Genomic DNA, 18017 nt, shown 5'->3' with positions numbered 1-18017 from the left:
TTTTAAATTTGATAGACCATGGTTCATTAGTTTCTTATGCATCCTTCCAGTATTTGCTTATGCAAATATAAATAATATATTACTATTTGTTCCCCTTTATTACATGATAGCATATATGTCCTGGTCTGTTTCTTGCTTTTTCATTTAACATCACATCCTTGCCATATTTTCAGTACACAGAGATTTTCTTCAAACATTTTTACAGCCACATCACAGTATTCCAATGTATGGATGTCCCATAATTTGATCTAGTCAGTTACAATAGACAGCTGCTTAGGTTCTTTCTAATCTTTTGTTATTTCAAAACATGCTACAGTGAATAACCTGCACATCATTACTTTGTATGTATGCAGGTATGTTGGTAGGACGAATTCCCAAAACAGGACCACTGGGTCAAAAATACATTTGTCATTTTGAGGGAAAAGGAGGTGTAAGGATAGTTCCTAGGTCTGGGGCTTCAGCATCTAGGTGAATAACAGTGCTATTACTTGAAATAGGAGAAGAAGGAGGAAAACCATGTTTTAGGGTACAGGAAGGAGTTTCATTTTGAATGTATTAAGCTTAAGGTATCTATGGGACATTCAAGCCTACTGGATATAAAAATCTGAGGCTCAGGAAAGAGATGGCTGGAGACACAGATCTGAGAATGATCAACTTAAAGATGATAACTGGAAACTTGGGAATGACTGAGATTATCAGGGCAGCATACAGCATGATATGAGAAGGCCTAGTGATAAGAGAAGGCCATGAAGAACATCAGTAGGAAGAATGGCTAAAGGAGTATGAGTGGTAAGAAGAGGCAGGATGGGGGTGGGGGTGAGACAGGCAAATATGCTGCAAGGAAGTCAAGGAAAGAATGTTTCAAGAAAGAGTTTAAGGTATCAGTTGATACCCAATAAGAGTTAGGTTAGATAAGAAGAGTGTTCTGGATTGGTCATTTGTATGTTAAAATCATTCAGGATGATGGCAAGACTCCAGTTGGAAATCTAACCATAGGCGAGGTATCAAAGTCTTCACTGAATAAATGGGAATGCCCAAGAGTTCTGTAGGTGACGTTAAATACGAAAGGCAGAGGTGGTGCAAGAGTGTGCCATGAGCCTCCAAAAAGCCTTATTCCTTCATTGAGCATAAGTTCCTACTCAATAGTAAAAACGTAATAACCTGGAAATAGCCAAGAGGATATTGACCAAACTTTTTTTTTTTAATTTATTTATTTTATTGTATTTATTTTTGGCTGCGTTGGGTCTTCATCGCTGTGCACAGGCTTTCTCTAGTTGCGGCGAGCGGGGGCTACTCCTCGTTGCGGTGCGCGGGCTTCTCACTGCGGTGGCTTCTCTTGTTGCAGAGCACGGGCTCTAGGCACGTGCGCTCAACAGCTGTGGCTCGCGGGGCCCAGAGCGCAGGCTCAGCAGTTGCAGCGCACGGGCCCAGCTGCTCTGCGGCATGTGGGATCTTCCTGGACCAGAGCTCGAACCCACGTCCCCCGCATTGGCAGATGGATTCTCAACCACTGCGCCACCAGGGAAGCCCCAAACTTTTTCTTCGATATATACAAAGAGATACACATATATAAAGTGCTTGGCATATAATAATAATCAATACATGTTAGACATACAGTGATGATAATGATAAAGCATTTTGTACACAGTACGCATGCAACAATTGTTTATTCACATTCCTTAACTTATATCATGTGATCTTTACTACTATCATTAGTTTCCTACAATGAATTGCAACATTCAGTGTAAAGAGCATTGAGTTACAATTAGAAAGTGAAAATGCAATTTTCTGTAGCTGCCAAATAAAGACACTACTAACCCTTTAGGGCATAATCTTTTTTAAAGGTTCCATAGTTGTTCCTTGACAAAGCAAGACTTGTTAGTTCTTATAAAACTCAATATGCCCTGGTAGCTTGAGACTTGCCCTGTAATGCAATTATATTAAATCAAAACCTAAAAGATCTCCAGAAAAGATAACTTTATACCTTAGTGAAACATGTATTTCAAATATCATTATCCTTTATATGATTAATATGCTAAACAACTATTAATATAAATGGAATTTTAAATTAACCCAAGTTCAAGATTACTTGCTTCACTATAATTTGAGGGCAAATAAGAGAGAATTATTATAACAAATACTAAGCACTTAAAGTATGCTCGATGAACATTATGTTCAATGAAGTAAAAATTATAGTTGCTTTTCTATAAGCAGACAAACGTCACAGGAAAAATAATCAAAAGATTTTATAAAATGAAACAGCGAGAAAGTATTCATAGTGCGTTGTAACATGTATGATATGACTACTCATCAGTCTAGAAATTAGCTATATGGCCTTAACCCAAAAACTTAGTGATAGGCAGGAGCATCTTAAAGCCATATTGCCTTCTTAACATCTTTCAAACACTTTGGGACATAAAAACCGTAAGATAATAAATTTGTGGTGACAATCTTTAATGTTACAGGAGCTACTTAAAAAAGACTTGGGGAGAATTTATGATGAAGTTTATTTAATGCAACACAGTAAATCTTTTATCATGTACTTGAAGCAGGCGATTTTTGATAAATAAAGAGCTGGTTCTAGTTACATCTCTTAAGCTGCCCTGTAATAGTTAGATACTATGAAACCATATGCCTCTCACCCTCATTCAGGCACGGGACCAACTACACAGAGAAATTCTACTCATCCCCATGGTGGGATACACGTATCACCACACTCAAAACAAGTCATTCTAATCTCTAAAACTACTTCTTCTCAGAGGCTGGTTTGAAGTACCTATATTTTATTAATTCTCAATCACAAAATTCACCCTGTTCTCTCTGCCTAAAACTCTAATAATCACTAAATAAATTATGTTGACTTTTCCAATTTTTTCTCTTGTACTATGAATAGATTCTATACCTTAAATTTTGCACCTGACTGAAAAAAATCTGGTTTGTCTGGAGCACTTCATTCTGTATTCCAGACAAACCAACTACTAAGAATGCATTACACTGTGAGTAAACTCTATCATTCACTCCATTAATATCTCTTCTTTTAGACCTACTTAACAGTTAATTATATTTTAAAGTTTACTTGAAATGTGAGTTCATGTGGAACAAACACATGAGGCAACACTATTACTGGCCAGTTCCCCAAATCAACAATACCCTTTACTTTGAGCCACGATGAGCCCTTGTGTATATTTTATTGCAATTCCAATGATATTTCTCAGGCAAACCTTAAGTCATCCCATTGGCTTTTTATCAAGAATGAAAACAGCTCTAGGTTCTTCTGAAAAACAGGTTTACTGAAATGGAATATACAAAGAATAAAGCCAACAAATACCCAATTCATAAATTATGTAAACTCTCAATTTTAGAAAAGAATGCTTCTATAAATGATTCATTGACCTATTGTCATACCTTCTGCATATGCTGCAAATTTCCAACTAAGGACCTTCTCTTATAACAAATAATCAATTCAAACCACATCACTTCATCTTTTTAAATTATACACATTTGACATAATTTTTATCTCCAAGAAAGTCTTCAACCAAGACAAAATCTCCTTTTATTTAGTTATAGAGTGTAATTTTCTGAGGATTGCTATTTATAAAATTTTTCTTTAATAGATTCATAAAATGAGTCCTTTGCTGATTTTGTTAATTACACATTATTAAGGGAAAAATTCTACTTTTTTGTAGAAGTGACCCATTTTTTAGTAGAAATAATATGCCTTCTTCCCTTATAAAATAAAAGTAACCATTATTTCTGGTTTGCTAAAACTTAAAAGAGAAAGTGCTTTGGTTTGCTCCCTCTCCGAATTAAAATGCTTGGGATCAAAGTTTTAGTTATCCAAGAATATAATATTAAATATTCTATGAAATACAGTCATTCAGAGTTCAGAGATTGGGAAGCTCAGTTATTTGCAAAGCCTCAATCCTAACAGTTAGCTTTAAGGATTTCAACTAATAAAAATCTCTTGAATATGTGCAAGTTGAACCCTCCTCAAATTCTTACCTAGACAATTAATTGTGTGTAAAATAAGAAAGCAAATTAGAAGAGAAAAACAAACACTATTACAGCAAGAAAAAAAAAAATGGTAGTTGACAGTAGAGAGAAGAGAAAGACTATCAAAATACATAGATGATCTAGAAATACATACCAAAGCATCTGTAGGTGAAAGGATGTGATAGCTGAGATATGGTTCAAAATAATCCAAGTTTGGGGAGAATCAAATGAGGGGTATAAATGAGACAGGTTTGGTCATGTGTTGATTATGGAAGCCAGGTGATGGATAAAGAAGGTTTATCATAGTATTCTCTCTACTTGTGTATATGCTTGAAAACTTTGCTAATAAAAAGTAAAACAACAACAAAAACAAACATGGAATTATAAGCCAGTAGACCTCGAATATCGATTAGTTATGAAAAATGTCCTAATGGCCAAATTCAAAGGCCTTTTTTCTGTTCTCATTTTATATGATCTCTCAGAATGACAGTGCATCACACCTTTCCTTAACACTCTGTAGTCTCTTGTTTCCCATACTTTCTGACTCCTTTCCTCTCAAACTCTTTAGCTGTTTCTTCTTTCTTTGCCTGCCTCCAAAGTTTGGAGATCCTCAAAGTTCTTGTCTTTTCAAACTCAATAGATAACTGCAAGGCGTTAATTACAACTAGTGACAATGACCATCAAATTGCCATTTTCTACCCCCACCAGTCGGGGTATTAGAAGTGTATTTACAATGCTATACATTGGATTGCATTCATCACCTGGGTAAACAGCAGATCCCTCACATTCTACTTACATCCTCTCCTTAGCTGTAGGAGATATATCCTTGATATATCCACTGAGATCTCCTACTAGTACATCAAATTCAATATATAAGTTTGAAAAAGAAACCCAATTCATAATCTTTTTCTACATTTCTCCACCGAAAGCAGTAGCTTTCCTCTCAGCTTTCTTACTTCTGCTAATGGAACCCAATCAACCAGGTGTCAAAGTCAGGATTGTCTGGGCCCTCCCTTTCTTCAAACACTTTCAATTCTATTTCTTCCTGCTGTTGCTGCTGCTGCCAGATGCCATGCAATCTCATTACCTCCTTGCTGAGACTATTGCCAAGGCTTCCTAACTGGTTTTCCTTCCTCTTGTATCTTCTAATTTCAGTCCATCACACAGACTTGCCAGATAAATATTCCTGAAGACTATCTCTAAAGATTTCACTCCCCTGCTCAAAAATCGTTGATGGATCCCCTCTGCCTAGTAAATAAATCTAAATTCTCTAACCAGATAGTCAATGCCCCTTATATTATGTCAGCTCCAGTCACACTGAACTCTGATGACATTTTATTTATCTCTCTATGAAGAAAAGGTGCCCTTTTCCTTCTGTTAGCTACTACAGTTAATTTAATGTAGGTCTCCTCCTCCCAACACTTGTTGGCTGTTTGAGGACAGGGACCATATCTTGGTATCTCCCCACAGAAAATAACACAGCAGTGTTTGTAAAAGAAGGAAAATAAGACTGCAGAATAAAACCAAATTAAATTTAGGCTACAAAATAGTATTTCAATTCTCTTTCGTGCAGATGTAGTCTTTCCAGAATGTGTACATAAAAATAACATCCATTTATTACCTGTTATTACATTTATATCTGGGTATTGGCTTTCACACAGACCAACAGCTTTGCTATCCCTCTCAAAAGCCTCTCGAAGTTCTTTCTTGACTGCTGCCGAGCCACATAATCGGTACAGGCCTACTACCTAGAAATAAAATTATGGCCACATTATGGTACATTGGATAAAGAGAAGATATTATAGTGCAGTATGTATAAATCACATGAACTTGGCAATCTAATATGTTCTGATGGCATTTAATTAAAAATATAGCTTTTGAAATCTCACCATAGACTATACTGATTATAGTTATAGTTATATAGTTTAATAAAAAATTATATTCTTTCCTTTAAATTTGAACAATATACTGTGATTTCTGTAATGCTGCCTGTCATATCTTAAGCAAAGATACAATCCTTACCCTTTAGTTTTACATGCTCAAACAATATCTCCATGCCCCAAGATGTTGCCCTTTCACATCTTTTGCTCTAGACTGAAGTAATACAGCACAGCAGTTAAACTAGGGTTTTGGATTCATAAAGCCCCACACTATCACTCCTTGCTTGGTGAATCTGAGCAAGTTACTTAATCTCTTTAAAACTCGAAAAAAGTATATTTTTGAAATAAGGTTCCAGTATACTATTTGTGTAAAGTTATCTTTAAAAAAAAAAAAAAGTTTCTGAGGAAGAAATAAAAATAAATCTAGGATTTTTAACTTATCAAATTAATTGATTATAAAGCAATGAGGGAAATCCAATTAAAATAATATATTAAAGGTAAAATAAAACTTCTAGTTCAAAATGTATATAAGATGCAAAGACACCACTCACTCTCCCCTCAACCTACATTAAAAAGATTTGTTTTTTAAACACTGTTAGTTCAGTATAAATTCACTAAGAGGAAATCAACATGGTATCTTAAAGAGAAAACATGCCTGATTAAGCAATTGGAGTTTTTTAAAATGATAAACCTTCAAGAAAATTGAGGAAAGCGGTTGTCACCTATACTTCCACATCAAAGACTATTTAGGAAGTTTAATCACCTTGAATTGAAAGAAGTTACAGATAAAGAAATTATTTCAAGACAGAAATAAAGTGAAAACACACAGTGCAATCCCCAAGGATTTGAACTAGGAATCACTTTAAAATGCTAAAAGTGATCTAGAGGAAGAATGCAAATGAAATTTCCCGGTTTACTTATGACAACCTCGTCTGAGTTTTTAAATAACTGATAGAATACACTACAGAAAGTGGGTCTCAATATAGGAAAGCGTCAGTAATGGATACATGGAAATGTTATCCAAAATACTTGCGATGACAAGCATTAAGTATTAATTGAAAGATAGTAAAGAACCTGCAACTATTTCTAAGAGAAGGTAATTCAAGGTGCTGCTGCATTCAAAAGAATCAACATGATATGGGAAATCGAGGAAGGTACTGGAAAGAAAATTCAAATTTCCTGTTCTTATCCACATTCATGTTACATTCACATCATCACAAGAAAGAAAAGGAGAACGGTAGATGGTCCAGACAATGAAACTAAAATATTAAACAGGATCAAAGGAAATGCTACCACATGAGAAGAAACTAACTTGAGTACAGCCCTTCTGGTGTATGCACACTTAAGTGTCACAAAGGCACACTAAGGATGTATCCTCTTAAACTTGAGAAAGAGATGAACCTAGAACAAATTAAAGAAAGCAATACTTCAATAGCAAGTAATAAATTAATGGAACATGTTATCCCAAAAGCTGCAATTACAAATATAGTTTTAAAGGTGAATAAAAGAAGGAAGAGCTAATATAGATATGTCAGGCAGGGATATTTTAGGATACATCCCTACCTTCAGAGGCTGACTTCTTGAATCAAACACTTGAAGTACATGCTTGATGCCTCTATTGAGGACAGAATCTGAACCGGATGGACCATGAGGATGATTTCTATACTAATTTTTCCTATTGGAAGCAGGAGACAGGTGGTAGTAGCCTTCAAAGTATTTCGAAGATATCACAAACCATTTTTTGTTTGACTATCAAAACCTGATGTTCATTGTAAAAAAACAAGAATAATTACTGACTAGAGAGGTAAACAAAATTTAAGCAGTATGCTGCTCTGAAAACTGCAGGCACAATCAGCCTCTTTCTGTGCGTGTGTTGGGGTGCAACAGGGAGAAGCAAAAGAGACAAAACAAGAAAAGGTGTTGAAAAAGTGCAGCTCCAAACATACAACTGTAAATTTTTTTTTACTTTTTATTTCACAGGAAATAATTCTTTATTAAAATAAAACTTTCTAAACTTTAAGTATAGAAATAAAAAGCATTGCTAAAAATATTCTCTTGGCATTTAAAATCAGTTATTACAGTCTTATATACTTGCTCTTTATAAAATATTTTCAGAAAATAGACTGTAAAAGTACAGCGTTATTTGAGTTACTTATTTTAATATACAATTGTAAAAGTTTCTGTTTAAATAATTAGCTTTAAAGTCTGCCTGATCTCTGGCCTCCCTACATGCTGCGTGGAAAAAAAAAAAATACAGGAAACAGAGGACCTTAAGAAAAAAGTAACTGGACCAAAAGTTGGATTGGAAACTGAAGGCCTCACTTCCACCCAGACAACGTAAACTTGACTTGATGGAATCACATATCTGAAAAGAGGTTTCAAAAATTCAAATGTCCTACCTCTCAGCTTCAGGAAGCTACTGCATCTATTTTTATTTAATATAAGCAAAAAAGACCCACAGAGATTAAGTGACTTGCCCAACATCACACAGCCAATGATGGATGAGAAACCAGAATCCAAGTCTCTTGTACCTTTATACAAAACTCCACTAACTTATGCAATTTCTATCATTTCCATGTTAAATTCAAGGTAGATTATTTTAAGTTTGCGTCTACATTCTTATAAAGAAATCATATTTCAGATTTTGTGGTATATATCCTCGATATTTTTTAATGTATGTTATAAATTCTGATAGCACTAAAGCAAAATACTTCAGAACATAATGATGCTTAGGCTTATTTTGTATTGCAAAAAATTAGTATAAATAATTACTTATACCTCATTAATATCCTCAGTCATACACTGTTTCTCATTGTCATAGTCGACATGTATAAATGAAAATAAAGATAAGATCTACTAACTAGTTAACATGTACATATCTTGTTACAAATAACACCAGGTTTTTTGTTTGTTCTAATCAACTGCTTTTACCTTCTTTAAAAGGAAAAGAGAATGAGATGTGCTTTTATTAGTAGGACCTCTCCTTATCCTCCATGCTATCCCAAAGGTAAGACATGGATAAGCTTATGCTTTCCAAAGAGTGGAACTGAGGGAGAACAGGGAATAAGGGCAGGGAGTTAATTTTAGGAGTGAAACAGGGTTATAATATTCACTGTCGAACTCTCTACCAAAAGAATGTCAAAACATTAAGAAACATTCCTTAAATGAATTAGGCTTAGCCTATGTTATCAGCTCTGGCTTTTCCTAGGAATGCCATTGTAAAGCAATCTTCATCTCTAAGTATAAGACCATGCAGCTCTGCATCATAACATAAATTATGGAACCATCTAGCACACTTTCAATCACTGACAACATAGGTTAAGGCATAAATTACATCCTAAACAGCAATGGAATAAAAATAAAGAATCGGAATGAGAAAAAGTCTAAATTGGATTTTTTTTTAACTTACCTTGAACTCCTTCCCCCAAGACTTACTATAAATAAATTTAATTATTACTCAAATAGACAGATAAGGGGGCAGTAGAGAAACACAGTAAAATAATACCTGACAGCCTCTCTTTTCAATTTCCATAATACATTTCTGAATCAGGAGTGGTACCATCAAGCCTATATTTTCTTTCTCTACAACTTTTCGAATATCAACACCAAATATTACTGGTTCTCGATTTATATCTAGTCCATGAAGTGAATTCTCCCACTGTTCCAAAAGAGTCACTTTCACATAAATAAGACCTCTAGGTTCAAGTTTGACAGCCAACTGATGTGTCTTTGTCACTCTGAATAAGGTGGGAAGAACAACAGTTCCATGACAACACACTCGATTTTTTCTTGGAGTGGGTTCCCAACTGAATACTACTAATTTCAAATGCTGTGCATTTTCAATTTCTATGTTGAAAGTGTGATCCATGTCTAAAAACGTTGTCCGACATGTGAGCAAAGCTGTTCTGGCTTTGTTTACTGAATCTACCTGAATTGCACAAAAGACATCTTTTGAATCTATCCGAGGTGGTTTTAAATCCTCAGCACCATAGAAATGCACACTCATGAGCCCAGATATGTACTGAGAACACTTAGGTTGATCAGAAAAGCTATAATGTCTAAAAGCATCAATGTCTATTTCATTCTTGCTACAACTATTTGGAATTATTTCTTTTCCTTTTGCAAATCTGTTTTCACATCCATGTTTGCTAGATTTAGCTATAAGTTCAGGAGAATCTCCATCACTGAGGTAACCACTTTTGCAGGAATACTTAGAACTCACAGAGGTTTTCTTCTGGTAGCTGTGCTGAGAAGACACACTAGTATCAAGATGGTACCGGCTTATAACATTCCTCTTAGCAGCTGTGGTTGTGTTCCCAGAAGGTAGAATAACAGCATGATGAATTTCTTGCCAGTTACATTTAGACAAGGAAGGAGTATTATCCGGACTGTTTCCATAATTCAAGTTTCCTTTAACACTTAGTTTCCGGCTAAATTCTGGCAACCTTTTCATTCTCATGGAAAGTTTCCTCACAGTTCGTGGAGATTTTATTTTATCCGGGAAAGACCAATGAATTGAACTGCCTTTTTTCACAGGGCTAGGGCTTGGAGAAGATGGTCCTGCAATTCCCAAATCAGGCTTATTTGTAGCAGCTACTATCCCAGGACCTTGAAAATAAAAGACATTATAAGGTGAAATGTTTTGATTCCTACTTTTATTTTTACTTTATAAAACACCAACTTAACAAGCTCTCACATGGACACAAATTCTTCCCTGTCTCATCTTAAGGGTAAGATTTAGTCAAAAGTTTAGATGAATCTCCATTACCATGTTCAAGCAGAATATCAAGATCTACAAATGGCTTCCGGTGGAAAGAAATATCTCCCTCTCCATCTGCCCTTCTATTCTGACGCTTTGGAGGAAAGGTAATATAGGTTCCTTTTAAATCTTTCCCACTGCAATATACGTCAGTGAGCATGTGTTTATAACTGTAAACAGTGAATATCAGAGAAAACTAGGAAAGCTTCCTATTTTAATATGTTCATTTTAACATATTAAAACATTAATTTCAACATGTTTCCCATTTTAATATGTTTATTTATAAATTCTACCTAATATAAGAATGATTCCTCTATATTTACAATACTCTAAAAACTAAATTTCATCACATAGCATTGCTGGTTAAAAAAAAAAGTTAAAAACCAAACAAGTATATAATTTTGACAACTAAGAGCCAACTTAATTGGCTCTAAAATTCTATTAGAACGGGTTTCCCTGGTGGCGCAGTGGTTGAGAGTTCACCTGCCGATGCAGGGAACACGGGTTCGTGCCCTGGTCTGGGAAGATACAACATGCCGCGGAGCGGCTGGGCCCGTGAGCCATGGCCACTGAGCCTGCGCGTCCAGAGCCTGTGCTCCGCAACGGGAGAGGCCACAACAGTGAGAGGCCCACGCATCACAAAAAAAATTGTATTAGAACATATCACCAAAGATTATATAGAATGAACTCTAGTTAATCAAGAATAACTGAATAATGAATATCATAAACCTACCTGAATAATTTTTTAAATGTATAGACATTTTCTTTCTTGTATTATCTTTATGCAATAATTCCGTAGAACTTCAAAAGCTAAATTAGGGCGTTTCTTTGCAATTTTAATATATTAAATGACAGTACAGAGATAAAGTATGTTTTCTTATAATTTTCAATTTTCATAAAGAGTAAAGTGTTAAAATTCTTTCGAATTCTTCTCCACACAAAAATAGTTTTATTTTTTCCTAAATGTCAAAATTACTCAGGTTTACAATAAAACGTTTTTTAAAAATTCAAAAAAGTACAAATAAAGTAAATAATAGCCCACATTGCCAAGAGATTAACCACTATAAAACCGCACTACCAGGAGATTAATCATGGTAAATATTGTGGTGAAAATAATATTAAAAGTAGTTTCTATTGTTATTATTAAATTATTAATATTTAGTTATTATTAAAAATACCAGCCAACATTTACTGAGCTAGACAAAGTGTGAAAAATTAATTTAATAATTAGTATGAGCAGACCCTCATTTAACTCTCATAATAACCTTAAGAGTTAAGATACCATTACCACCCCATTCTCCAGGTAAGGAACCTCATGCATGAGCTAATTTGTCTAAAATCACAAAGCTGGTAAGTGGAAGAATCAGGACTCAAACCTAAACACAGGCTTTCAGAATCTATGCTCTAAAGTACTACGCTTTCAGTCTCTCCATCCTTCTAAACAATTTTCTGTCCATACATATACATCAAACTGATTTTCAGATACCTTTTCTCAACTATTATTAAGAAGTTAAAGTATTCCATTTAACCTTAAACTTTCAATCCCCCCCAAAAAATAAGAATGTAAAGACTAATCAATTTCATTTAAAAATCTGAACCTGTTCCTAGTAAGTTTTCAAATTAATAGAACAAAGTGAAAGTAACTTCTAAAATTCTGTTGGTATTATCCCAATTATTTAAAATTTAAATTAATTGTTCATACTTTATTTAATAATTCCTTATAAAGATCCTTAATGACCCTAATATCAGAGGTTACTCTATGTAATACTACATTTGACAACTAAAATGAGAAAAAAGTGTTTATTCATTTCAAAAATCAGTAGATTAAATGACCTTTCTTTAAAGTATTAATATAGTATTCTCCCTCCACCCTTCAATGTGTCCTATTGACAAAGTAGTTTCTTTGTAGAGAAAGGACTATTTTAAGTATGCCTGCTGGGCTTTTCTGGTAAGCAACTAATAAGAAATGGAGTGTTTGATAAACTAGACAAAGCGTTCCCTTGTACTGTAAATTGTAGTACAATTCTACTGGTTTCCTGGTCTAAAACATTCTACAGTAGTCAGAGTCCTACTGTAGTCTACAATCTATTTTGTCATGGCCTAAAAAAGCTACTCAGTATATGAAATTGCTTTAGGTTTTATTAAATCAATAAAGAGTTAATCTAACATACTGACTTTTTTACATATTATGCATTAAATATCTCCTACTGAAGTCCTTACCTAATTATTAAAATGAAATACTGTATTCGTTAGCAATTTCTCCTGCAGACAAGACTGAATTTATTTTTTTAAATGCTTTGTTTTTATAAAATCCAAGAGCTGAAATATGACCAATTTGAACAATCACTTAAAATTAAACCAAAATTATACTAACCAAATCACAGATTAGCTACAGCTTAAAAGGGGAAAACATAAAATGAAAATCTTTAAATATAAATTCATGAACCAGGCTTGAATCAATTGACACTGGCACACTCCTTCAGCATCTAGAGCAGTAACTGGCACATACCAGAAACTCAGTGTTTATTGAATAAATGAATTAACCAATTGTTAATTGTCTATAAATTGGTGAACCTTTCAGGAAATACAATATAGAAATTACCTATAATAGTTACCAGCTAAAAAGACCAAGTAAAGATACTAGTAATGGATCCTAATGAAGCAAAATAGATCATGATAAAGATCACTGCAACAGTAGTAGAGTCTATTAACACCCAACATTAAGGAACCAGTCAAACAGATTAGGGCACATCAACTCAATTAAATACTTTAAAAATAGGGAAACAATCATAAGGTTAATCTACATGTAACAACACAAAATATAGATAGCAAGTGAAATTAGCAAAAACCAAAAATAGTCCACTATGTCAGCAACTAGGTAAAAGATACATAAACAACCAGAAGTTAAAAGGGAAAAACAAGTCACAACTGTGTTAGGATGATCATAAAATTGTCATTCATATTAAAAATACTTAAACTTTCCTATTTCTTAAACAAAAAATTATTTTGAAATTCAACCATTCTCTTTGCCTATTTCTCAACAGATTTCTGCCAATGTTGCTAAAGAAAACATACCACTTTAGGTAAATGACCTTTCTGATCAAACTAAAGCAAAAAGATGACATATAAACGAACTGTCCAAATACTTCCTTTGGTCAACTGAGGAACGTGCTTGTTGTAATAATATACTTAAGAGAAGAATAACAGTAAGAAAGGAGGCATAATTGGCAGCCCTACTGTACTTTCAAATTTGGGTGTTTTTTTTGTTTTTTTGGTAATGTCTGTCAGTCTTTACAGATTCACAATTTGCCACAAACATAAAATAATGAAGTTTAAAGACAGTACTTAAAGTGTATATCACTTTACAGACACTGGCTCTCTAATGTTGCTCTTATACTTATGCCCTCTTGCCTTTTCTGCACCATTCCAGACCCATCACTATCTGTCTGCCCTACTCCTGCAAGCCTTCCTCATCACTCCATCCTGATCACAACCTCTGTTCCAAACTATTATTTTATAGACTATTTATTCCTCTTCCCATCCATATTACAAAAGAAACACACATTTGCTCTGGAAAATCAGACTACAATTAGAAATGCACACACACAATTTTAATCCCAACACAGGGGGTAAGGATGGGTCAAGCATTAACAGTTCTAGGACAGCTTTTCATTGTTTCTTTCAAAATTGACATCATACAGTTCACACTGTTTTTTAACTCACTTTTTTTCTTATCAATATAATATTTACTCCTTCTCCTCATACCCCTGAGAAAAGAATCCAAATGCAAGTAGATTACTTGTAAAGTACAAAAAGATCAGCAAGAAAGTGAGAAAATTCAGGAGAAAATTCAAGGTGAATTATCAAGCCTGCTACCACTATGGGCACCTGGAGCTTAACTTCATGAGAAAACTCTGGGAAACAATATACAATTATCCCACCCAAGTGTGGAGGGAGCTGGGGTAGGCCTATACCAACTCCTGTCAGTCACTTGTTGAGGGGCACTCCCAGGATGTCCTGCAGGAGACTCTCTAACACTTTGGAAGGAGTCCTCAAGTAGAGATGCAGATACTGATTTTTGGAAGTAGGCTGCCTCCATTTAAATAAGTAATAAAACCCAAGGGATATGGACAAGTACTAACAGCATCTTCTATACCCCACATCTTTGACTACTCTGTATCATTTGAAATTTTATAAATTAAAATGACTCATTATATAGAACTGCTTTCTATTCAACATTTAATAACTGCAACTAAAAGTGCTTAGGTAGTGTTTTCTTGGGTAGTATGTCTGGGACTAAATTTAAAAAGAAGCACACCAGAAATCAAGGCAATCAAGGAAAAATAACACCATTAAGTTGAACTATATGAATTGCCAGGTTTTTGTTTTTGTTTTCAGACAAAAACTGTTAAATATTGGCAGTTTCATATGGTTCAACCTAATACATATCAAACTTCAATTATTTCCTTTCTGGGTTCCATATCTATTGTAGCACCTATTTGCAAGATCTTTACTTCTACCTCTCCTTTCTTTTTCTCTTCTTCCTTTCCTTTGTTTCTGAGGAAATGTAGGCACAAAAGTGAAAACTAATGACTGCTAGTATACTGAATATACAATTTTTCATTTGTGGCCAGACCAGGTATGAATGAATGAATGAATGAATAAATAAATGAATGAAGCAAAACAAGACATACATGAAGAATATATCTCTTCCAGTCCCTGTGACTCCATTCTTTCAACTAAGAGAAAAGTAATTACTGCCTCAAAGGATAGACATACTAAAACCACACCATACACACTAAAAGTTAGTGTAGGACTATCCCAGCTCCTTCACCCCTTACAAAACCAAGTCTGTAAGAGGAATAATTAAACCACCATGTATATAAAAATGTTTATAAACCTTTTTCAGTTTTATTTTCATGAAAATATACTCACTTTGTAAGGAAAAGTACATAGCTACAATAGACATCTATATTTAGTTTTAGATACTGCCAAAGAATTGAAAAATGGAAGAAGAAAAGGCAGATATATGATCATCTTTACCTGCAAAAGGAGATTTCAACGTGGGACTCTCCTCTACTATTATACCTTCTTGTGTCTTGTGTCCATGCCTTTGCTTGTACTGCTCCACAAACTCTGTGGAATAGGTGGAATCTATAGGATTTATTTCATTTGACTGTGTGGTCTGAACATCGCCTGTGTGTTCAGAAGAGCACAGCAAGTCTTCAGTGTGCTGCTCTTCTTTCATTAGGTCGCTACCAGATAATACTCTCAAACCGACATCAGGAAACTTCAGAACAGCAGAGTCTGCCTCCCCAAAACTCAAGGCATTTGAAATACCAAAGTCATCATCCTCAGGAATGGGGTTGTACCATATTTCTCCTTCATCATCTGCATCATTTTCCTCATTAAAGTCTAATGAACAGTCTCTTGATAATGAAGAATTTGTAGCAGTACACACCATATACGTACAATATTCTTCAGATGATTTGAGGAAAGGTCGTGACAGCTGCAGTTTAGGTAGAGAAACGGGTGAGATGGATAAATGACTTATATCTTGGCATTTCTTATTTTCGTCTTCCAAATTAAAAGATCTCAGAGTACTCTGATATAGCCAATTGCGTTTCTTTGACACAGTGATGCTATTAAGTGGCTTATGACCCCTGAAGCCAATATTATCCTTCAGATCTTCAAGTTCTCTTCTCTTCACTGAAGACTCATAGACATTTTCAAATAAGTCTGTTTCAAAGAAAAAAGAAGGCAGAATATAATGCCTGGCATACCAAGAAAGGCATGTCACTTAAGACCAGTTATTAAAATACTATTTTTAGGGGCTTCCCTGGTGGCACAGTGGTTAAGGGTCCACCTGCCAATGCAGGGGATGCAGGTTCGAGCCCTGGTCCGGGAAGATCCCACATGCCATGGAGCAACCAAGCCCGTGCACCACAACTACTGAGCCTGCGCTCTAGAGCCCGCAAACCACAACTACTGAGCCCGCGTGCCACATCTATTGAAGCCCACGCACCTAGAGCCCGTGCTCTGCAACAAGAGAAGCCATGACAATGAGAAGCTCCCACACCGCAACGAAGGGTAGTCCCCCTCACCGCAACTAGAGAAAGCCCGCGTGCAGCAACGAAGACCCAATGCAGCCAAAAATAAAAATAAATAAAATTATTTAAAAATATATATATACTATTTTTAAAAAGATAAAAAGAAAGAAAAGTAATATTAATCACATTCAGAGACAAAAATTGAACAAGACAAATTTTGGATTTTCCACCTAAACATGATTTCTATTATTTAGATATCAGACTGCTAGTATAGGTATCATAAGAATTCTAAGAAAAAGGATAAACAATCTCTGAGACTGCCTTTATAAATACCATAGGGCTAAAAAAGCTTTACCCTAAGCAAAACATGCTTTATAAAAAGCTTGTATAGAATGCTTTATACACAGTATGCCTTTAATTAATATTTGAGTAATTTTAAACTCACTGCTACAAGGACTTTGGAAAACACAAGATTACTACCTTTTCATACAAAGATTAACTTTGAATAAATCTTTCAAAACAATTGTGCCTTACTTATTACTGAATGTCTTACTGATTATTAAAATTTCAAAATAACATCTGTTTCCTAACCATATAGTGCAGTAGCAACTTATGCAGAGTTTAAGTTCTAAATATCTAGGGCAAAATTAAAAATAAAAGTCCCTAAGGAGGCCCTTGATTAGGACCAGGTATCCTGTCTCACAACAAGCACAACACAGCTATATTATTGACAGGCACAAACTTGAGCAGCAAGAATACAAGAATGAACAAAATAGCCCCTGCTCTTAAGGAATTCATAGCCCAATGCAGGATGTCAAATACTTAGATATGTGTATGTATTAATATAATGTGATAAGACTCTAAAAATGTATATGTAACATTAATTCCATATAAAGGGGAAAATTTTTTGCACTTCCAAAGAGTTACATAAAGCCGGCTTCCCGGCTTCAATGACAGTCAATAAGCTAAATAAATATATATCATAAACTAACTCACTACACATAGATAATTAAAAGAAAACCACATTTCTAATTTAAGATCATGTCAGGTTTGTAATTTATGGTCTATGCTACTTTGAGTGTGTATTTGGTTGATTCATTTTAGTATTACAGCAAGTAAAATATAATAGTCCAGTAACAGAGAGTGATAAAAACACATTAAACTCTGAGGAGCTTAATAACAACCAAAAAATTAGGTTCATGCATACTAAAGGTTTTCAGGAATCTCCCTTCTACTGAAAAAAAGATCATTTAAAAATGTAAGTTTGGGGGATTCCCTGGTGGCGCAGTGGTTGAGAGTCCACCTGCCGATGCAGGAGACACGGGTTCGTGCCCC

At 34.7% G+C, this 18017-nt stretch overlaps 1 protein-coding gene across 1 annotated transcript in view; it reads right to left on the bottom strand.

Moving 5' to 3' along the window:
* The window catches only part of SYDE2 (synapse defective Rho GTPase homolog 2), a 38423-nt gene that overhangs the window by 11489 nt on the left and 8917 nt on the right, over positions 1–18017 (bottom strand). The window contains exons 2-4 of the mRNA XM_082834712.1: positions 15676–16371; positions 9379–10481; positions 5615–5741 (exon numbers count right to left, since the gene is read on the bottom strand). Of these exons, the coding sequence (XP_082690838.1) occupies positions 5615–5741; positions 9379–10481; positions 15676–16371 (1926 nt within the window). The remainder of the gene's footprint in view (positions 1–5614; positions 5742–9378; positions 10482–15675; positions 16372–18017) is intronic.

Source organism: Leucopleurus acutus (assembly GCF_964270905.1).
Source record: "Leucopleurus acutus genome assembly, chromosome: 2".
In the NCBI taxonomy this organism is placed as follows: Eukaryota; Metazoa; Chordata; class Mammalia; order Artiodactyla; family Delphinidae; genus Leucopleurus; species Leucopleurus acutus.
This window is presented reverse-complemented; position numbering and strand designations above follow the sequence as displayed.